The following is a 23,012-nucleotide window of genomic DNA, read 5'->3' as shown; positions in this document are numbered from 1 at the left end:
CAACTACAATAGTTTGTTATAGAAACTTTCAATTAGGCAGGAAGTTGATATCCAGTGTGTGTATGTCTGTGTGTGTCTGTCACCACTGTGTTACTAAGCTTTTACTCATAACTGCAGTGGGAACTTCACCGATTAAAACTGCACAAGGCTTAGGGAAACTGAGGTAACATACTGTACAATAATGTGTACATTATTTATGTCTTGTCTTTGGGGTGTATCGATGTCCAAGACACAATTTAATGGAGTTTAAAAATGCACCAATGAACGCATTTAGTCGAAAAGTCAAACTGTGACTGTATAATTCTGGCCTGGTTTGGTACACTAGTACATCACAGTCTTTTTTCAGGTGTTTACCATTCTGCCAATGTAGCTTGTTTCACCCTGACAGGTAATTGCCATCTCTGGTCACTTTCTTTGAAAAATTAAGTTATATGCCTCATAAGAGTGTTTTAACTCACCAACTCCTACAAGCACAGCCCCTGTGGGTGACCTTCCTTTACCCAGAGTCCTTCATGCTTGCAGCCCCTCCGGCAGCCTGTCAGGACTCATACATCAGACACCTGCAGCGGGGATCTCAGGGGCCGTGACAACAGACAGGGGAACGTTGTGAGGTAATGGACAGCGACAGGGCATTCGCTGCTGCTACACGCACCCTCACACTACTCTTCACATGTCTACAAGCCTTTGGAGCAGGCAGAGAGGGAGGTATTCATCAAAAACTGTACCCCTGTTTGAAAGACAAGTGACTTTGCAGTGAAAATCTAAATTTCTGTGTAAATGTGAAGGGTGATTTTGATATGGATATGAAATTGTCAAGGATTCTTGAGTGAAACGTTCCTTTTGAGGTAACAGCTACACCTATTTCTGGACGCTTTTGTTGTTATTAACAATACAACGGTTTCAAATAAACAATTTTCTGTTTTCTGTAGTAAGTCTTTTGTTGTGCAATCAAGCCACATCGAGAATGATTTCCTTCCACCACACAAATACAGTACAGTACATTCAGAAGAAAACAAGTTTCCAAAGTAATTTGGTTGTTCTGTAAGAGATTCTCTGAATAAGAAGATTGTGATAGGAAGAAACATTCATTAGTCATTTCATTATCATGAAATGGTTCAAGAGTCTTTCGTTCCACAACTCAATCTACTGTACAATGAGGTAATATGGATGGAAAGTAAAAGAGCAAGAAACTACCAGCAGCTGGTGTTCTAAACAGTTTTAAATATGGTGTCAACTAACTTGTATGTGAAGTAATTTATCTCCAAACTGCTTTTCAAAGACAAAATAATTTACTTGGAAATGTCCAAAAAACATATTCAAGATCAATAGTTCAAACCTGATGATGAAATTTGCAAGAAAAACCGAAAGCTAGGATGAGGTTAAGAAGGAGAAAAAATGAAGGTGTGCAGAGAATGGAACAAAGGAACCTGACGCTTGAACAGAACATGACTAAACATCCAATCAAAATAAATGAAGAACCATACCAAAATCATCCAAACATGTTTTACTCTTACCGTAAAACTGTAGAAAAAACTGATTAATAATTACCTACAAACACTTACTCCTAACAAAAACTTCCTGTGTAATCGTTTGAGAATTATAATGACCTGAATGTACAGTAGGGCTGTATTGTTAGTAGTAGTAGTGCTAATGTTTGGTGACTTGTTATGGCTACCCGGTTGTGATCTGTCTTCTCACCCACAGGGGAGACTGGGGAGAGTGCTGTATTATTTAATGGCTGCCTTCAGTTTAGCTCAAAACGTTTAGCAATTCAGGTCAGCCATTTCAGTAATTAATAATCCTCCATTAGGATATAGAAGAACAGACAGTTATAAACGTTGCATCAGCAAATAAGTATAAACTCTTATTAGATTATAAATACTAACACTGCAAGCAAAGTGTGAATATTTTTATGCTATGAATAAGTATGCTTTTGGGGAGGTGTGGTGTGTACAGTATGGTCTTTGACATTTTACTGTAAAAAGTCTAGCTTTTTAAGGCAAGTTATTTGATGTCAAATGTTGTCATTGGGGTTGTCCTTCCCTGGGCAACACTTTGGAAATGGTGCTTTCACGTGCAATCCCCGGAGTGAACTGTACTGTACGTTTTTAAACCTATAAATAACTTTTAATAAAATATTGATGAATGCAGGCATGAAATACATACATTTGATGATTGTTACCTGATACAACTAACCATTAGTTAGAGTCTATTAGTGGGTCACTTATCAAAACAAATGTAAAATTTAAAATGAATACATATACATCTATGTAAAAAAATGACAAACTATGATGTTTGTGTGTGTGTGTGTGTGTGTGGTTATGTGTGTGTGTGTGTGTGTGTGTGTGTGTGTGTGCACGTAGACCCCCCCAGGCCTCATCACTGTTTCTGTCTCTCCTGAATGGACATGAGATCCCAAGTGTTCTGAACAAGCTCTACCAGATGGAGTTTTTCTATAAGATGACTGAACACTGGGGCTCTGTTCAATGGTCTTCTGTGCATTTTTTCCATGTGCTTGTACTGTAGGTATCCCACAAGAATTGGTTAACAAAACTTGCTTCAGTGCATACTTTAATTCAAACTTTATTCATAACATCTGCATTGTTTTGTCAAGTGCAATTGTATTTGGAGAGGAAACCTAAAAAGTACACACCCATGAAGTTTGTTTCTGAGGAAAAACTGTTCAGTAAGAGAACATTAAAGAAGCGAATTATCATAAGATAAAACACGTTCTTCTGAGTTTTTTGTTATCTGTATTGAGTTGGCTACTGGTACTTCGTCAATCAGAAAACAAAGCATGGAGAGACTGGGAGGGAACGCCAGATCAACTCACTTGTTTGACAGTGACTGAATGACAGGAAGGCGTTTTGGAAGTTGTTCACATGACAGTATGGAACTACCTCTTAGTCATGGGCAGATGAGAATAAGGGAATGCATGGATTGTTTATGACATTTGTTGTAAAAAAAAAAAAAAAACTGCTGTGTCGATTAACTTTTTGCAAGTCTGATGACAGACTGACAACTGAATTTGTGTGAGCCACTAAATGAAAGAAACATTTCCCTCCTCTTAAGATTCAAGGTGAATTGTAAAGTGAGTGCCTGTTCCAGGTGTGTGCTTGCGTCTGTGTGTGTTGTGAAGGAATGGCTCCATATTTTTGTAAATGTCCTACCATATCCTGGTGGAGTCAGGTGGCTGAGCGGTTAGGAAATCAGGATAGTAATCTGAAGGTTGCCAGTTTGATTCCTGGCCATGCCAATTTACGTTATGTCCTTGGGCACGGCACTTCACTCTAATTGCCTTGGGGGAATGTCCCTGTACTTACTGCAAGTTGCTCTGGATAAGAGTGTCTGCTAAATGACTAAAAAACGTCTAAATATCCTCATACAAAGTCTAGCAGGAAATCTTTCTGTCAGATAGAAAGCTGTAATGAGAACCAAGAGAAGGGCCCTCACTGACAGCTGAGCTGAGTCTGTGTCCGCCAGGTACTGTGTATGCCTGGGAAAGAGATAGGTGGTTTGGCCTCATAGTCAGAGAAAGACACACACACACACACACACACACATACAGAGCAGGGAAGAGGGAGGGACATGGAGCGAGGAAAGAGGTTAGGAGAAAGAGAGGGCAAGCATGTGTCTGTGGTTGAGTGGGGGAGGGGGTTGTATCCTGGCAACTGAGGATGAACAAAATTCAAGAAGATGCTTTCAATTGGACTCTTCTACCTTGGCTTTGTATCTACAAATGGAACAATGTAGCTTGGTGTTTGAAACCACAAAAGAATGAAAGGTTGTGGTGTTTGGTGTGGTGCACTATCCAGTTTAGGAATTGACAAAACAGATTTGGCATTGAAACAACACTAGAGTTGATAGTGGATAGTGTTGTCAGTTGTCCACCAAGCATCATGCTTTTAAATACATGGACACAGGTAACTGACAACACCAAGCCTGTACCTTATTGAAAATTGAAAAATATCTCTGTGAGCATTAAATTAGGTTAACAACTCTTTTGATCACTTCTAAAACTTTCCGGACTTTGTGGTGAATTAATTGTTCAAGAGGTGGAAATGACAAAAAGAAAAGGAGGAAGAAATATGAAAGAAAGGACAGGCTTTGGAGTGGTTTAAGAGTCGAAGAAATTTCAATGGTCTTCATATGAAGAGGTGAAAAGGAAGGGGAATGAAGGGGGAAGATTCTGATGTAGATAAACTGTTTGTACAGAATATAAAAGAATAGTGTACCTGTAGCTTCTGTCTAGAAATATGAGTAAAACAGAGCATGTAATAATCATTCATGGGTCACCTTGTCCTAAGGCATTATTGGGACCTGTCTCCTTTCGAGGACTGTTGGCCTACCAATATGTTCAGTACAGTCAATTGTTAGAACTTCACCATGACGACTCATTGTGTTATGCTTTTATCTTTGTCCCTTTTTATTCAAAATCTCCTTTATTCTCTGGTAACTGCATTATGTAAATGTAAGATTTGTTAGTGTTGGCTTGTCATTGGTGCTATTGATGCATGTTATCAGCTGAATATAGGGGAGGTTTCATTGTTAATTATTTAATATAATGCTGTATGGATCTTTTAAAATGTGTTTTTAGAGATGTCACATTCATTCTTACAATATCTGGTCTTCTGCACATAACATGGATGGATGCTTTTGCAGACCAAAAACAACTTGTGACCTGGAGAAAGTGTACTACAAAATAAACATTGAAACTGTTTGTATGATTTTTTTGTTGACTTCTTATGTTATGTGCTCACATCCGCTTTAATTTTCTAAAAGTTTGTTTAAATCTGTAAGTAACTTCCCTTTAATATCCAAACTAGAGGCCCTCTAAACTTAATGAGTCAGAAAGACCTACAAGACTATGGATGTTGTTAATCTGAGAGGAGATTCAGTTAGGAGGAATGTGTCATTTACTCTCTCTATTCTGAGTGAGACTGTAGCAGAGGAATGGTCAAAGTCATATTGGATCTACAAATAAGTTCTTAGTTCTTACAATGGAGAATACGACCCCTCACCCACTAAGGGGGAGCTCTGGTTATAGACTTACTCTCCAGTGTTTTCTTTGGAACCCCCTTTTTCAGAATACAAACTCAAAACGGAACCCATACAGAAAGAACCCCAGAAAACCGTTTTTATTCATAATGATTTGTGGTCCGAGTGGAAGTTTTGTGTCAGCTCCTCACAACATGAGTCTGTCAACAGTGTTTGTATCAGACTTTATGAGATGCTTTATAAATTGCATATTCACTTATAAGGGTTTGACTGGATAAGGAGGAACAAGTGAAAGGTTAAGCCAAATGTCATGACCTGAGAGAGAACACAACTGTACAAAGAGAGGCTTGGGTGTCATAAAGATCCTCGGTATCTTTGAGTGGCCATCTGTGCATCACTTTAAAACCCACATGAAAGAGTAGGTTTGTTATTTTTTAGAAAACTGTCTTGAAGAGATTTGATGCAAGGACATTGCTTATATGATATAATATAATATAAAAGTGTATTGATATACCTGACAAAAATAGATTTTATGGAGGAAAACCTTGGATTTGTTTTTGCTGAGAGGTGGGCGTGAAAGGCAGCTAATTCCCCCACCTTTGGGGTATACCAACGCTTTGAGTAACAGATTTGTAGCGCGTGTAGAAAGGATCTCTACGTCCAACCAACCGAGAATGCCCATAAAAGTGAACGCTTGTCCTCCGCTAGTGATTTTGTATTTATCCAGTGAAAGCTGGGGGTGCCTGATCTAAACCTTTGGGATACAAATCATCACTCAGTCTTGTCATCAATTTCTTACCAATATATTTGGATTCTCAGTTTTTCGTGGAGGGACAGGGCACGGTAAGTTTGCACGGTTCTGCTTGATCGATATAGGCTTGACGTTGGGTGAAAACGTTTTTATATTGCTTGCTTAAACTGCATTTGAACGATTACGCCCCGCTACGATATAACTTCGAGAGTTCAAGCTTTTAAATGTCATGTTTCACAGACTAACCACACTGATAACAGTTAAATACCAAATACCACCCTGTGTATGGTGTCCGCTTTTGAAAACATAAGTTGATAAAACAATTGAAATGAACCTCGAAGGCTACTTGGATTTTGGTGTGCTGTCATAAACAATGCATTCAAACAGTGGTATTCAATATAATGAATAACTATCATTTGTAAAATAATTCTTCAGTGAAAAAGCTTCGGTAACGAGCAGTCTCAAGAGGGGTTTCACATAATCCGTGCCGTTTGACCATATTGGGCTCGCATGGGGGTTGTCAGACTCTTAAAAGGACTTCGTAAATGAAACTGGTCATTGCATGATTAGTTTTATTCACACAAAAACATACATTTAGTTCAATTGGAGTGATCAGATTAAAGAAATATCAGAGTCAATGGTGGATGAATAGCTTAACCCAGACAGACACAAATTCACTTATTGGAGCACCCTTGAGTTTGATGGGTAAATAAATTGTTTTGAGTTGACAGAAAAGTGAGCAAGGAGGGGTGGAAATGGAGGGAATACTGGAACAGGTCTGTGGATGGGGTTGAGATCCAGCTGAGGCACCAGTTCCCCGTATGACTTAACAGATTCACTGGCATAAAGAGAGGGAGGACTAGTGAGAGAGAGATGGTTTGCTTCATGCCATTTATCTACAGTATACTGTAATTTACAGTACTACATTTGGTATTCAGTGTCTTTTAGTCTCTATCACTCTCTTTCACTCTCTCCCTCTCATTCTCTCACAGACAGGCACACACACACACACACACAAACAGACTCCTGTGTGTAGCAGCACCTGGAGCTGTATAATAAAATGGTTTAAGTTGATTACACACTCTGTCACTGGAGCCCTGAAGGCTGGAAGCCATGCAGCCCTGAAGGCTGTACGTGTGTGAGTACAAAAAGCCCTGAGATGTAGGAGTAGTAGTAGAGCAGGACAGCCAACCTGTAAAGAGGTAAAAAGCCTAAACGTTCTGCTGTCTTTTTAGGATGGTCAAGTCGTTACAATGATTCATTTATCATCATTCAAAGAAACCATGCATGGTGTAGCCCTACTAGTGGACTGTCCATAACTTATAGTTTGATTGTCTGTGTTATTTAATTTTAGATTTTATACAGCAATGTTTTCTAAGAAGAGAGTCAAAATGTATTGAGTATGTTTTGAATAACGGAATAACAGCCAAAGCCATACAAATGTTTAGGCTTATTTGAACTGAATTTGCCTTTGTGTTCAAACACATGGATGCAGTCTGTTTAGTGAGGATGACATTATCTTCAACAAAGCATTTCATCCTGTGATGTTTCTGAATTGAACTGTCATAATTGTTCTAGAAATGTTTTTTTGGGGGCAGGCTGAACACTGGTTTGCTTGTGCGATCAAAACAGTATTGCCTTATTTTTAAAAGTCAGACATTAATACTTAAGCAAGAGCTTTGACAAATACACATTTTCAAAGCAATTAGCTTTTTAGATATCCTATGGGTGAACTTGGTGGTTTTCAGAAGCAGGCTCTCTACAAGTCTGAAGTTTCATGCAATTAGGGAATTAAGCCACACTGAAAGTGAAGGGCACGTTCAGCTGTCTTTGTGTGAAACAGCATGTGAGAGCATACCTGCCTGTGTCCAGGTGGAGCTGAATGAGAGAGGCTGACTCACTTGATCCTGCTGGTCCATCTGCCACACTTGTCGAGCTATACAAATGTGCATTGTCTATTCTTGGACTCTCAGCATGGTCATTGCCTGCCTGGACCCAACCAGTGAAGCACCATAGGGGCAGAGGTCCTGAAAGACTAGATGGCCAATTACTCCCCCCACCCCCCCAGAAGAACACAGGGACGGCCTGAAGGAAGCAGGCTGCTGTGTGAGGGTAGACCTTCAGTCGGGACTCTTGGCATTGACAGATTCTAATTAGAATACTTAGGTGGAGAAGCTGCAGGGACTGCTTGTGTTATGTCTCTTCGACTAAAAGCTGCCACAAAGATGGGACCACAGGTGGTGTGAAAGGACTAAAGCGATCTGTGTTTTATCAGATTTTTTGCCACTCTTGTGGTCTTGCTTCCTTTTTGTCATCTGGCAGGTATTCAAATGCAACAAATCAAGTCATAATTAACACATATATTAATATTTAGATAGTTTGCTACAGCTCGACAATAGGCAATCCACTATTGAGGAAAATGTCCATCCTTTTTACAAACCTTTCTTGTCATGCATTAACATAGACTATGGTAAGGATATACAACGCTAATGTCTAAGCTGTTTCAGGGTCTTCTAGATTTAATGGGATTAAATACAGCTAAATTGAATTAAAAGCAGATGGTCACCCCAGGCCCCTTACAGACAGACCCCGCCCACCCCCCATGAACTGCACCCACCACTGTTTTGTCACTGTCTGGCAGCTTGGTGACTACGGCATCCACACCCACCCCCACCTCTTGATCACTAGGCCTTTCAAAGGCAACGCACATAACATGTAAATCCCTCTTGCAATCTCAATTGAAATTTGTTGTTATCTCTCTGTCTGGCTGCAAATGTTAAATAAATCTTCAAAACACAAATTTAAAACTCCCACAAAATGTTTTAAGATGTTCTTCCATTTTCTCTTTATTGCCTATATCAATACTTGTTGAGTTGACATTATTGTCTGTCTGTTCTTTTTGTGCTCTGAAAATCTTGATGTTTGGATTTTAGATAAAATGTTTGTAACATTTGTAATCTTCTCATGCAAGATCTCTTGAGATTGCATTTCAGAATATAGGTCTCAACTACTTGGTTGGCATACAATATGTCCACACAAGATTTAAAAAAAGAAAGCTTTATCCAAAGCAAGTAGTTTGTCTATGATTTACATTCCTGTCAGTAGAGCTAGTTATTGTTCTTACCAAGGTATTGGTAAAAACAAGTTGTCTCAACAGTAAAAGTACTACATCTTAAACATATTCACAAACATGACGTGAGTGATACAGTTTATTAGTGAAGGGATCTCCCAGTATGTCCAATCTGATAGAATGGAAAATAATCTTTCTCGATTTTCTTTTCTTTATTTTCCAACCAGATGGTGCTGGCTGTTATGACATTTTCAAAGCAGAACCATCCTTGCTAGAGTTTCTGCTCTTTGTGTGGTCCTAGTTAGACCAGACTTCATTGTTGTAATTTGCAGTTCAGTTACCTTAGAGGTTTAAGTTATATGCTTCAACCAGACACAAACACATGCTGCAAGGTGATTGTGCCCAGTCACCCCTAAAAAATATTAATCATGAATCATGATTTTCCTTACTGTACAGGAATTAAGCAATTACCTTTTTCCATACTCCATATTTAGGTTTTAATATTTGTATGTAAGTCTGTTTTTTAAACCCTGCAACACTGACCCAACTTCAATCCTTATTTTTATGCACTGTGTGTTTGACCTCACTTTACCCTTTCCTTTTTCTCTGTTCCTCTCACACCATTTATGACATCCACCTCTTGAGGATCTAGTTTAATTGAATCCCCAGGGGTCCCTATGCCAACAGTTTTTTTTCATTTTTTCCTCTTATCCCTTCCTTTCTTTTCTCCTTCTTGCACTCACTCTCTCACTTTCTCCCGAGCACAGGTCTTTACTTCCATCTCTCAAGCTTAAAATATTCAAAAGAAAGAACTGTACACCAGGTGGTGTTTTGTTGTCAAAAGCAGGGTTTTCAAAATCCTCAGATTCCACAAATGTCTTCTTAGGTTATTGCAGATAATGGCAATGCTGAGCTCTAAACAAAACCTTACTGGTAGAACATGTGTGAAGTGACAACAATTTGTTTAACTGAAAGGTGTTCATTGAAGCATCAAAAGAGCGGGTGCAGGCTTTGCCTTTAAACACATTCCCAAAGGAGTGTGACAACAGGTTATTTTTTACCTGGTATGCCTCTATGACATTTGACTTTAGAGCACTTGTATGGTACAAGCTTGCTGCTTTAGATGCATTTAAGGGTAAACAAATATGGATTGAGTCACTGTTAGATTATAGTAGCCTTGTGTGACTCCTGAGCCCTCTGTCAACTATCCTCGCTCATTAGAGAATGTGAGGGAGAGAACGAGGAAAGTGGGTAGCAGTCCTGGTACCAACTATCTGTTTTCCACAGATGAGTCATCAGCCTTCTGTTTGACAGCCCTGTCAGATACTGCTCTACTGCCAACAACAACCTGTAGCTTCTGCTGTTGATCTGTCCAAACACCAACCATTTAGTTTCATTTAGCTCTATGGAATAAAGAGATGGCTGCAGATACAGTTTTGTAATTTCACTTTAGATTTTGTGTGTCATTGAAATTGTCCAGAGTAACAGACAATACTGTATTATTGTGTTGGTTTCTATAGAAACCCCAGATGTGTTGTTAGTACAGTCTAAACTCAGGCTTGCATATACCTCAAAGTAACATTCTGATTGGGTCAGCTTGAATTGCAGTATTTATCTCAGTGTTAATCCTATGTCAACTGTCAACACTGACAATAGAGAAATTGATTGCATGCAAGTGCCAAAATCAGGAATTAAGTTATATCTATTTTAGTACTACCAGTGTTTTCAGGCTTTTGGTATACAGAAAAGTATTCAGAAAAGAAGGCACCCACTGTTTTGTAGGGACCAGGTTTGATGGTGTTTTTTACATTATGTTAAAGATTTATTAATAATTTATTCAGTCTTATTTGCAAGAGAAATGGGGAAAGGGTTCATTCATTTTTCTTTAATGTATAATAGTTGGCAAGATCAAAAGTAAAGCACCACAAAGAGATGCTTGCAGCTCAATAGTGAGTCATTGTTAGTTTTTGCATTATAATGGCTCTATACAAATAAGAACAAAAAAGGATAGATGCCTCATCCTTGTCCCATGAAGCACCAAGTACATATTTTGGAGCTAAACATTTCCCTTAATTCCTTTCATATTGTCATCTCATATTGCATGATAGCTATTGAGATTTCATTTGATAAAAAGACAGATTTAACGTTTTTTACTGTTGGTTTCTTCTATTGAATTCTATTTTGCCTGGATCATACCGTACGCCTTTGCTGTACCAGAGATTATGAAGGAAATAAAGAGCATAGTGGATTTAGATGCTTTTCTCTCCAGCATATTTTGAGTGAATAAATAGTTCCATGTAGGTTCTTGGGTTCTGAAAATTTTAGTTCACACTTTAATTGCTGTTAACCAACAGAGCCATCATTAATTAAAATACAAAATGTACTGAAACCATCCTTTTCTGTCTTGTCCACAGCAGAGGTTGAAGGCTGAAGAGACCATCTATCCCAAACCTCAATTTGAAACCAAGAGCCAAAAACAGGTACATATGGTATGGTGCTTTCTGTTGCTTTTCAATCATACACCATCAAACACAAACATCGATTCACCCATGCATTCTCATTTATAAGCACATTTCCAACAGCCCTGAAAATTAACACTTTACCTTGATACCAAAGATACATTATCATTGATTCAGCCGTAGAGCTGATTGACTACATTGTCAAGCAGCTTTGCCCTATCTCCTTCTGTGGATCAATACAGTTCTGATGGATACTGTATGGCTCAGCCTTTGTATCAGTGAAACACATTTAGATTTATATAGAACCCTTCAGATCCTCTTTAACATGTTGTGAACAGTCTGTTAAATGTCATTGACAAGAGGCACCTTCTGCAGTAAGTTCTGCTCAAGTACAACTTTACAATGCGTTGTAAAGTTCCCTGAGAAACAACTTGGTGAACTCATAAACACTGAAGTTGATGTTCTGAAAACTATTGTTTTGTGGCTTTGGTCAGCTAACAATGATCTAGCAGCACAAAGCAATTTAGTTTGTCATACAGTACCATGTTGCCAGAACAATGGTGTTGCTATGTTAGGATAACTGAGTTATTGACATCTTCGTTTTTTACTTTCTACATCAGAAAAAATAAGATAAATTATAGTGTAGGCTATATCTCAGACTTCAACTGACATGTTGGTGTATTTTTTTCCTCTCTTGGGCAACAATTGGTCACTGACTTTCCCTTTGAATCTTGCACATCTGACAGCCTGCATCTGTGCATATTTCCTCCGTTTTCAGACACATACTGACAGAAGCAGTGATATACATTTAAACTGTGCCTTAATATCATTGACTTGCTCTGCTTTCACACACTGTCAAATGCCCTTGTACTTGCGCACACACGTGCACACACATACATACATACATACATACATACATACATACATACATACATACATACATACATACATACACACACACACACACACACACACACACACACACACACAGTGTTATTGTATCTAGCCATGGCAGATGGTGGGTTGTTAGTATGGAGTGCTTGTGAACATGACTGTTCAGTTGCAGCCCTCATTCTACACTCACACCAGCCTTCTCTCCTGCTGGACCCCTGTTTTCAACCACCATGCCGTGTGTCTTGGAGAGAGAACCAAGAGGGGGAAAGGAACTGTTAGAGAGATAGAGAAACTAAGGGGAAGAGAGTGAAAGAGAGGTCTTTTAGCACTTTCTGTCAACATGAATCTGGCCTAACAGGCTGGAAGAATCACGCTGTGCCAGGGGCAACTCACTAAAACATGACATGTTTGCCAATATTGAATTTGGGATTGAGTGTTTTTAGGCATGTTGGAGCTTGTGCTTCAGCTCAAAGGCAAGTGTGGTCAATTATTTACTTTATAAAGTGATGCTGGTTAGAAACGATTCCTGCTCTGTTTTGAAAGAAAAGGCATTCACTTTGCTCAGGGGCAAGAATATGTCGAGTTTTAGATTTGGTGAACTCAGATAGGTGTAAAATCGGTTTTGGCTCAAAGTCACTTAAATTGATGTCAATGGGATATCCACACCTAATTACTCTAAGACACCTCTATGTTCGGGTTAATAACACCCTTAGATAAATGAATCCCAGTGAATGTGTGAGATTTACACAGTCCCGTTGCTGGTTAGCAAGCTTCTTTTTAGAGAGAAGCAGATTAAGTGTCTGGTCTTGATGAATGAACTGTATTAGAGCTGGCGATTAATCAGCCATCGATCTGTCGTGTCGAGACCTTGTTTCGTCTTGCAGAATGTGACGACTGATATGTTTCAGCAAGCATATTAAAGTGCTACCACAATTTGTGCTAACTTTGAAGCCATCTTATATTTGTTTGTTGTCTTTGCTTGGTGGTTGATTTCCACAGTATGCAGATAAACATACAATGTGCCAAACGTTCAATGACCTTGTCCTCATTGGCCCAGCTGTGTACAATTCTATGGGGAATCAACTTGGAGGATACATCTCACAATTTGGAAGGTGCCTGGTTGTCAGCTACTAGATTGTGTTGCTGGTGTTGTAGTGAAGCTACAATTGTGGCAATCTCGTACAGATGTCAGATGATTATGTTATGATATGATGATTTTTGTTGAATATAGGAACTCATATTCCTTCCTCCAGTCTTGATTTACAGTGTACTGTTTGCTAGGAACTGTGAGTAAAGCAACCATGCCACGCTTATTTCCCAGTCCTTAACCTTATGAAAGTCAGCAGTACTCAACGGCCCTTGCTGATCAATTAGCTTACTCTCTCCAAAAGGTGGACGAATTAGAAGAAGATCAAACAGGACAGGCTGAGGTCTCCTGAGGGCTAGACTTCTCCTGGCCTCTTCTACACATTTGTGATGCCTTACTGCATAACATTCAACACTGTGCACCACAGCACCGTGCACCACAGCACTGTGCACCACAGCACCGTGCACCACAGCACCGTGCACCACAGCAGCACCGTGCACCTCAGCAGCACCGTGCACCACAGCAGCACCTTGCACCACAGCAGCACCGTGCACCACAGCACCGTGCACCACAGCACCATGCACCACAGCATCATGCACCACAGCCTCGGAGTTCCCTCAAAAATGGACAATATGTCGACCTCCAGCAAAACCTAGCTAGTTTTCCACCTTCACAATGGCCTCCATTTCTTGTAGTTCTCTTACTAGATCATTTGATATCTGTCCCGCTGGTCTACTTATGTTTATGAAGTGAACTGGCAGACTATAAAAGGCAGTGCCGGCCTTTGCTACTGGCTCTGACAACAAACTCAGGTGCCTTGCAAATAGACGAGAGCCATTGAGACACACTGTAGAGAGAGAAAAAGGCAAATAAAATGATGTGAAAAGGAAAGTTAGCAGAAATGAAGACCTCTTCAGGGGGTTTGCTTTTCAATTCTTTTTAAGATTCATCCAATAAATCTAATATCTTTGATTAATGTTGTTGTAACTGATCTCTGCCAATTTATCCTATCCTGATATATACAGTGTCAGGAACTGGCTAATAACAAAGGGGAAGATGGAAAGGGATCTGTTGAATTTAATAACAATGTTGAGCTCTAAACCTATAACTGCAAAAATATTTTATTTGCATTAACCTTGACTTCAGAGAATAGATAACCCTTGGTATAGGCCTGTGCAGTACATGTTTGAGATAATTTTAAGCATATAAGATATCTGTAGGAGAAATGTCTGTCTGTAGGGGACAGCCGAAGTGCTACCATAATGCCACACATCACCAAATCACAAAAGTGGATCTTTAGTATCGTATAGTTTAAAATTTTGGAATGGTGCCTTAACCCAAACAACCAGTTTCAATTCCCTTTGAAAATGTTTTTGGGGAATACATTTTACATTAGAATTTGATGGCAAAAAGATGTCTGGATAACGACAGAAAGCGGACAGGCAAGGCTGGAAATGATTACCTTTGATGTTAATCTAATGTAATAAAGCTGCTGTAGAACAGTGTTTATTCCAGGAAAACAAAAATCTCCTCCAGTTCTCACACTGGAGCCAAACCAACGCAAGAGAAACCTGGATGGAACATTAGGCAACACCCGGGAATGTACTGTATTGTGAACCCTCTAAAACACCACCATATCTGGAATCTGTGGTAAGACTGGTCATACAAAGTATGACTGCTGCTGACATCTATAGAATCAAAAGTAAATGCTGCATACTGCTTGTACTATATGCTTGTGTAACTGTAAGTATGAATGTCAATATTCTATGTGCTGTAAAAGTATTGATTGAGTCTCAAGCTAACTGACGAATAATTGGTCGACAACCTTTAAGTGTTAGACAACGTAAATAAGGACACAAATGTAGCCTATCTACACAACATACAATATTTCCCACCAGGTTTCCAATGTCGTTGTTTCACCAGCATTGCTTTCGCATTAAGACTATAGGAGGTGGCTTCAGGGTGTAGTCCAGCAGGACTTCCACCAACACCTTCACCATATGCTTTGCCGAGGTACTGTCCTGATGGATGAAGGCAATCTGGTCCAATGTTTCTCTTGCGCTGAGGGAAAATTCTTCTTGTGTACACAGCACGTCCTCCATGGCCTCACCTCAGCCCCCACTGACAGAGTGATTTATTGAACAGGAGCCTCTACTACCATTCACTTCTTATTGAAACGATATGGTCGCACACCCTATGGAGAAACCTCAAGCGGCCTTATACTGGTTTCCAGTTGCAGTAGGTTGGATGCTAACTTTGCAGTACTGGGCTACTGGTGTGAATGCTCCATATGAGGACATGTCTTGCCCAATCATTCTGGGAACGTTAGTCATGCTTTGAAAAATATTAGTCACTTAGACTAACATATTAGACTTTAGAATACCCTCTCAATTGAACATCCCCCCAGAAATTGTAATACTCGCAAGGAAGATATCAAAGGTCCTTGTGGAAGAGTTAACATATTAACTAGTAAAGGTATATTGAATTCAATTCAGGTCATTTTATTAGTCATAAAGAACATTCAAGAAATGCTCTCCGGAGTGGTGAACCCAGCAAACAATCAATCTAGCTATATTCTAGGTCTATACTGTATGTGTACACCACACCGTGGTGCTTTTCACAACACACACACACCTAAAAGACACAAAATCACACATTTACAGCCTTGCAGACTGAGCTCCACACCTGAGGGACCTCCAGTGTTGCAGCACAGGAAACAACCCTTGGGAGAAGAGGGCTGGAGGATTATTGAATTATTCCAGAGCAGCTCTCCGTGACTGGAGAGGGCCATAGGAAGAGGGAATTATTTGTGGCCATCCTCTATGTGGCCCTGTTAAATCGTCCAGCTGCCCCCAGACCTATTTTTGAAAGGAGCCACAGCTGCAAATGGAGACTGTAGTGGTACTGTGTGTGCGCAAGTGCACGTGTGTGTGTGTGCGTATGAAGCAAATTCCCCATACACTTATGAAAAAGACTTGTGTCATTAACCCAAATCTCGCTCCAAAGAGGTACAATTATCTAGAGTGCACTGTCAGTCATAGAGTCTGCATTTAATTGCAGCAGGAGAGGGGACACCCAGTGTTATTTCATTAGAGTAAGAGCACTACACTGGGCAGATATTGTCCAAATGGGCAGTAAATACACACTGACAAAGCTGAGCCTGGACCCACAAAGAGGACACTGGGAATGGTCGTTAATTACTGGTGCTAACAAGTAGGTCTTGTCTGCTGTTTTTAGAGAGGTTAGAAAGCAATTATTGGTATAGTGGTCAAAAACACCTGTGCCAAATACAAGCAAATTTCAAATGTTGATGATGAACGGTCTGCGCTAAAGATGTTTCAAATTTCAGGGATACATTTCTTCAAAGCATGTATCAATAGGCTTCTCTCAAGCCACCTAAACAACAGATTACTATAATGTAAATCCGATATGAATACTGGGGGTGACAACTAAACACTTCTAAAGTGGATATTGGCGTGTTTTCGATAGTCCAGGGCTCTGTGTGCCTTTGAGTATGAAGAAGGTGTGAAACATGCTGTTGTGGATTCAACAGGAACATTCTGCGTGTCTCAGTAGTTGTGTCATTTTGCATGTCCCAGTTTTGACTCAGATGTGACAGGTGGCAGTGTTTTGGCCAGCCCTGGTAAACACCATCAGGACTGCAAAAGCACAGTTGGTTTTCTTCTCACTGCCACTGACTAGCCACTTGCAAAACATCTACTCACCCACCTACACAGTCACACGCATCACCATGTGTCATAGTGTCAGGTGTACATAAATGTGTGTGTGTGCATGTGTGTTAGTGTGTCACTGTGGGGACCAGTGCCTCCCTTGACTTTTACAGTCAGATGGCTGAGTGGTTAGGGAATCTGGCTAGTAATCAGAAGGTTGGCAGTTCAATTCCCGGCTGTGTCAAATGACGTTGTGTCCTTGGACAAGGCACCCTACTTGCCTCGGGGGAATGTCCCTGTACTTACTGTAAGTCGCTGTGGATAAGAGTGTCTGCTAAAATGACTAAATGTACATTCTAACTTTTCTTTGCGTCACTGGTTGCTCAAGGACAGCTGCGTGCACAAAGCCTTCCTCAAATCTTCTGCAGGGAAGTTACAAATGGTTAGACTCAAACATGCTCACCCATCAACATGGTATTGACAAGACAAATCTTCAGCGCTATTGCCAATAACAGGCAGAATCAAATACAAAATACCAACATACACATTGGTATTTATGAAAATTTGAATATTCAACACACTGACATACATTCATTATGTGAAGATGATAATTGTTGAATAGGATAGTGTCAAGCTATTAAATGGAATCTCATATGTCTGAGCAGAGATGTTTTTGTGCTGTAACATTTCTCTCTTATCAAACCCACAGCTATGCACTCATCATGCTTTTCATGCTCCATTGTCAAGTGACTCATTAAGTTGTGTGGCACTGCAGTATGTGGTTGTTCTTAACCACTGATTTGCTCCCTTGTGTTCTACTTCATCAGTAACAGCCGAGAGTGTTGTGTGTGTCTCCAGGGGTGCGGGGAAGCTTCAGCAAGAGGCTCAGCCATGGAGGGGGACTGCCTCGGTTGCATCAAGTACCTCATGTTCATCTTCAACTTCTTTATCTTTGTAAGCACGCCGCCATAATACATGCCATTTTTTGTCAGCAGAGTAATATCTTGCAGAGTTCTTACCAATCATGGTACATTGAGAACAGTTCATACAGCAGAGATAGAAGCTTAGCTTAAGTAAAATATTGCTAAGAAGCAGGGTTTGAAAATATTGGACCCAAGCAATCCAAAAACTCCACAACCTCTTGATAACGTACTTCAGGTTGTTTCGAAATGTGTTCATCTTTCTCTTTCTCGTACCATAAGACCAATAAAAATAGGGACCTGGAAAGGGAGGTTGTTTTGGGAAAAGGAACACTTATGATGTACCTTTCTGAACTGCACATCAATTTTAATGGTTTTCCATCTCCCATCTCCTCCAGTTAGGTGGCTCCTTTCTGTTGGGAGTGGGGGTATGGGTGCTGGTGGACCCAATGGGATTTAGGGAGATAGTTGCGGCCAACCCTCTGCTCTTCACGGGGGTCTACGTCATCCTGGCCATGGGGGGCATGCTCTTCCTGCTGGGATTCCTGGGCTGCTGCGGAGCCATCCGGGAGAACAAGTGTCTGCTGCTCTTTGTAAGTCACCTGTTTGATGAGAATGTTTTCATCAACATAATTTAAAGGACCTGTGAGATACTCCCTGCTCTCTCAAATTCTAGTGTCATTAAAGTGTCTGCTAAGTAAATACTAACACTAATGGCAAAGTGGTCAGAAGTGGGTAGAAGTTTCCTGAGTTATTTTCCCGTGTGTAACTAGTAGGACAATACAAAAGACAAGTCTGCCATCTAGGGGAATGTTATCTCAATGCAGTAGAGATCAGAATTGAACCTGAAGTATAAATAAAAAATATATTTCTAAATAACATATCGTTCTACTGCTTAAGTTATATCCCTACTGGATGGGATGGATAGGATGTAACCACTGCATAATCAAATATTTTACCCGCCAACTTTTAGTACCCTTTGTGTTGTACTTACATGCACTTGTAGGCTAGTTTCTAGAAATATGAAGGTGTTTCCTGTAAATTACTAGAAAAATAAATGATAAGTGTGTTGTTGACCATATAAATTCATTTTAAAAATCCAGGCTGAATAATTAATACAGTTTATATTCTGATTGTGCACCTTTGCTTTTCTCAGTTCTTCTTGCTCATTCTCATCATATTCCTGGCAGAGCTGGCAGCGGCCATTTTGGCCTTCATATTCCGGGAGCATGTAAGTGTTTATTACTCTCTATTGGGATAAGGCAAACAAATATTATTAGTCTAAAGCATTATAATAGAGGATTCAGCCATATATACCTAGATTCTGATGGCTGACCAGGGGTCGACTAGCGAAAAGTAAAGATTTTGTAAGCTTATTTACAAGCTACACTCATTACAACATGCCATCACTGTATTATAGTGGCATTAATTTACCTTTTTCAACAACCTGGAAGTAGTACAACATGGTTAAGTACTACAGATTTGTCCTGTAGATTGAGGTCAGTGTCTAGCCCATGTCTGTGTCTCTGTGAGATCAGCTGACGAGGGAGTACTTCACCCGGGAGTTGAAACGCCACTACCAAGGTCACAACAACACTGAAGTCTTCACCTCCACATGGAACGCCATAATGTCCACGGTAGGCAAGGATATGGATAAATGGCTAAAACCACATACATTATTAAAGTTCAATAATTCATGCCTTCAAGATGATAGGCCTACCTCAATGATAAGGACAAATACACAGGAAGATATTTTTTCATGCACCTAATTACCCATACTTAATATTGTATGTGTTTGTGTGTGCCTCCCTCCACAGTTCGACTGCTGTGGGGTGAATAGCCCTGAGGACTTTGAGGAAAGCCTCTTCAGACTGCTCAACCCCAACAAGATGGTTCCTGAGGCCTGTTGCCAGAGAAACAGTCACCCTGGAGATGTAGAGTACATCAGCAGAGAGGAGTGTGTGAGTGGGAGCATGGCGTTTCACCACAACAAGGTCAGAGTCTTAAGATATGTACACACACAAACACACATTTACTTCCTTTTATGGGTTGATAACCTTGTTTTCCTCATGTCTGTGTATCCTGGTAATCCTTCAGGGTTGTTATTCTGCAGTGGTGGAATATTTTGAGACGTACATCTATATGGCAGGAGCCTTGGCCATTGTTGTGCTGACAATAGAAGTATGTTCAAAAAGTATTTCTTTGTATTTATGATACATTAAAAAATACGTCATAACCTTGTTCTTGAAATACCATTGGTATATACAACATGTATTTCTGGAATATGTATTACATACAATATAAAATAATAATGTTGCCATATAGTTCCATGAGTCCACCCTGTGGACATTTAAGGTAAGACATACACTTTTCTGCTGTGAAGACACAGTTCCATGCGATATAGAACTGAATGGGTTAGCTACCTTCTCTGAAAACCCAGTATAACCCCTCCTTATCTTTCTTCTCTCATTCCTTCCTCAGCTCTTTGCTATGGTATTTGCCATGTGTTTGTTCAGAGGCATCCAGTAACCCCTCCCCCAGACACAACAAAATAACGATGAGAAGAACACAAAAGCGAATGGATGAAAAAAACTTGTAGAATATAAACCAGATGTATATGTACATCATTTGTCTTTGTATGTTTTTTTATTTTTTATGTGGAGATGAGTGACTGGGGTTTTTGGACTTTATTGCTGGACCTTGGGGTTACTGTTGAAGACACAAAAGATAAACAGCGTCAGGTGAATATACGATGTGAATGAACCAATTCTCAAACTGGTAATTACCAATGCTGGGATTGAATTTTTGACTAGAACTACAGCATTATCAACGATTGAGTTCCAAGTCTCGAAATGTGCTGATACTCTGCAGCACAGTAAAAAGTCTCAAAGCAGGGCCGCTTGTAATTGCACAGTCAGTGTATTACAACAGCTAGTTATTTTATCGTGTTATTTTTAAGAGCACTGTCAATAAACTCTTGGTGTGTATGTGCCCTCTAAAAATATATATTTTTCACCAAACCTGTGCTACAACAAAGCAAGTTGTTCCAAATGTCCAAAAGAACTTTGAAGCACAGCCATCGTACTGTGTAGTATTATTGCAATTCTGAAATGTACTGTAAAGAATATGTATAATAAATACATATTTGTGAATGTATGTGCATGTACTGTATGTGTGTGCACACATGGGATGTGAATGTTTGCATGCATGTAGATGTGTGAGTTTCTTTTCTTAAAACCTACTCATTGTACATTGTGTAGTGATGTTCATTGCAACAGTGGTAATTAAATGGGATTTTTGAGTGAGATGTTTATTTCTGTATTTGGCTTGAAGTATATGTAAATGAAACTGATCAATATTAAAATAGTTTCTGTGACGTGTGATTTAATTTTATTAGTAAACTTGAAACTCAGTTTAACCCTGTGATTTAACAGTCACTCCTTTAATTTCTTATTGATGTAAAGAAAGGTGTTGCCCCATAAAAGAAAGTAAAAAAAATCTGAAAGTGGGAGGTTTGGCTATTAGTGTTAAGCCTATCTACAGTATACTTAATCTGAGACTTTGCAAGGATGACAGAATTACAGCAAACTTTCGGTACCTTCCTTTTTGGTTTCCATAGATTTGATACACAAATATCGAGTCAAGACCAGTTCTTGAAAACAAAAGTGATACATTTAGCACTTAATTTTGAAGCTGACAGTTTTAAAGAGTCAAAATCATGTTCATTGATTTCTAATCTCCTTCTAGACAAATGTTGGGAAAAGTAGTTATTCGTCTATGTAATAGAATAGCTGTGCTATATCTTGGATTGGTTTTGTCACACTTTGTTGGCGGAGGTAAGTTTTGTTCCTGAGATATATTTGAGTTTTTGTCCAGTCATATTTTGCATGTGCAAAATGTAACTTTAATGCTTTGCAGTAGAGGTCCTGTCGAAGCCTGGAGAATTGGTAAATCTACCGTGCATGTACCACTATGAGGACCAAAGCAACATCCCTCAACTGTCAGTCCAATGGAGAGGACCCAACAATGGTCTTCTCTGCCACTATATTAAACACAAGGGTTTTCAGAACTGCACTGAGGGCTATTCAATGACCTACATACCTGGGAAGATAACCCTTACCATCAAAGAGGTCAAAATGGATGATTTTGGCTCTCATGTTTGCTCTGTAAGCAAGCGTCATGAGTTCTCTGACTTTAGCCTGGAGCTGGCCATAATGACAGGTGAGTTTGGGTTGAGTGTGTGTTGACCTTCATACTAGGTAGCTTTGTATTTGTACATTTGCTGCTTAAAATATGTGAGTCAACAGTGGAGTTTGCTAACAGTCTGAGTTTATTTCTTTAGATGCGGTCACTTTAGCACCAACAAACAACTGGGATCCATCAGGTATGCTACTGTCCTCTATTGCTACCACAATTCTCCACCTGAAAATCTCCACAATGTAAAACATGTATGTAAGAAAAATAATGCAGAATTACGTTCCTACACTAAAATGTCTAAGTTTACAACTTAAGAAATATTTTTACCTGCTGATATCTTATATAAATGTCACTTTAAAATGTATCTACTATTTGTTGTAATACAAGTTTACTTGTTCATGTAAGGTAACTAATTTAGGAAAATCTTGTCTCTCCAGGTTTTTCCAAGGCTCATATTCCTATTCTTGCTAGCTCTGTATTGATTTTCTTCTGGAATGGAGTGCTATAGTATGTACCTCAATACTATGATCTAACATACAAAATTAGAAAAAAGTCATGTTGATTATTAACAGCTTGATATTTTACTTTAGTAAAAAAAAAATAGTAAGCAGGTTAAGCAGGTTCAGTTATATAACGTGTCCTGGTATTATGTCATGTTCCATTATACACAGTAACGTCAGTGTTTTATGATGTACATGTGTGTGGGCAAGCATCTACATGTGCATGTGTTTTCCAAAAGGAATGTGTGTGTGTGTGTGTGTGTGTGTGTGTGTGTGTGAGTGTGAGTGTGAGTGTGAGTGTGAGTGTGTGTGTGTGAGGCTCTCTGGAGAATGGCATCAAGACTCAGCTTCTCACATGCCACTAGATGAAGACCACATTCCTGTCCCCCGTGCTATGTGTCCTGTTGCACTGCGTATTAACGGGCATTCAGAACTAAGCCCCTCATTGGTCAGAATCTCTGTGTG

General features: G+C 39.6%; 1 protein-coding gene across 4 annotated transcripts; it reads left to right on the top strand.

Moving 5' to 3' along the window:
* Nucleotides 1–5,651: 5,651 nt before the first annotated feature.
* On the top strand, nt 5,652–21,182 carry LOC146247028 (tetraspanin-18B-like). Of its 4 annotated transcripts, none has more exons than XM_084682451.1 (9): nt 5,652–5,841; nt 11,237–11,299; nt 17,789–17,884; nt 18,249–18,443; nt 19,007–19,081; nt 19,389–19,487; nt 19,668–19,844; nt 19,948–20,031; nt 20,332–21,182. In XM_084682451.1, exons 3-9 carry the CDS (start codon nt 17,822–17,824, stop codon nt 20,377–20,379), a joined length of 741 nt encoding a protein of 246 aa, XP_084538577.1. In that variant the 5' UTR covers nt 5,652–5,841; nt 11,237–11,299; nt 17,789–17,821; the 3' UTR covers nt 20,380–21,182. The 4 variants fall into 4 exon arrangements, with proteins under 4 accessions (XP_084538577.1, XP_084538575.1, XP_084538576.1 ...); XM_084682449.1 differs by having other exon boundaries at nt 11,237–11,308; XM_084682450.1 differs by having other exon boundaries at nt 11,234–11,299.
* The last annotated feature ends 1,830 nt before the right edge of the window (nt 21,183–23,012 follow it).

The sequence above is a fragment of the Hypomesus nipponensis genome, chromosome 19 (genome assembly GCF_054491055.1).
Source record: "Hypomesus nipponensis isolate SF chromosome 19, ASM5449105v1, whole genome shotgun sequence".
Classification (NCBI taxonomy): domain Eukaryota; kingdom Metazoa; phylum Chordata; class Actinopteri; order Osmeriformes; family Osmeridae; genus Hypomesus; species Hypomesus nipponensis.
This window is presented reverse-complemented; position numbering and strand designations above follow the sequence as displayed.

Coding starts and splice junctions, on each gene's coding strand:
- LOC146247028 (XM_084682449.1), top strand. Junction 19,082..19,388: donor CCTTCATATTCCGGGAGCAT/GTAAGTGTTTAT, acceptor CTGTGAGATCAG/CTGACGAGGGAGTACTTCAC. Junction 19,488..19,667: donor GGAACGCCATAATGTCCACG/GTAGGCAAGGAT, acceptor CTCCCTCCACAG/TTCGACTGCTGTGGGGTGAA.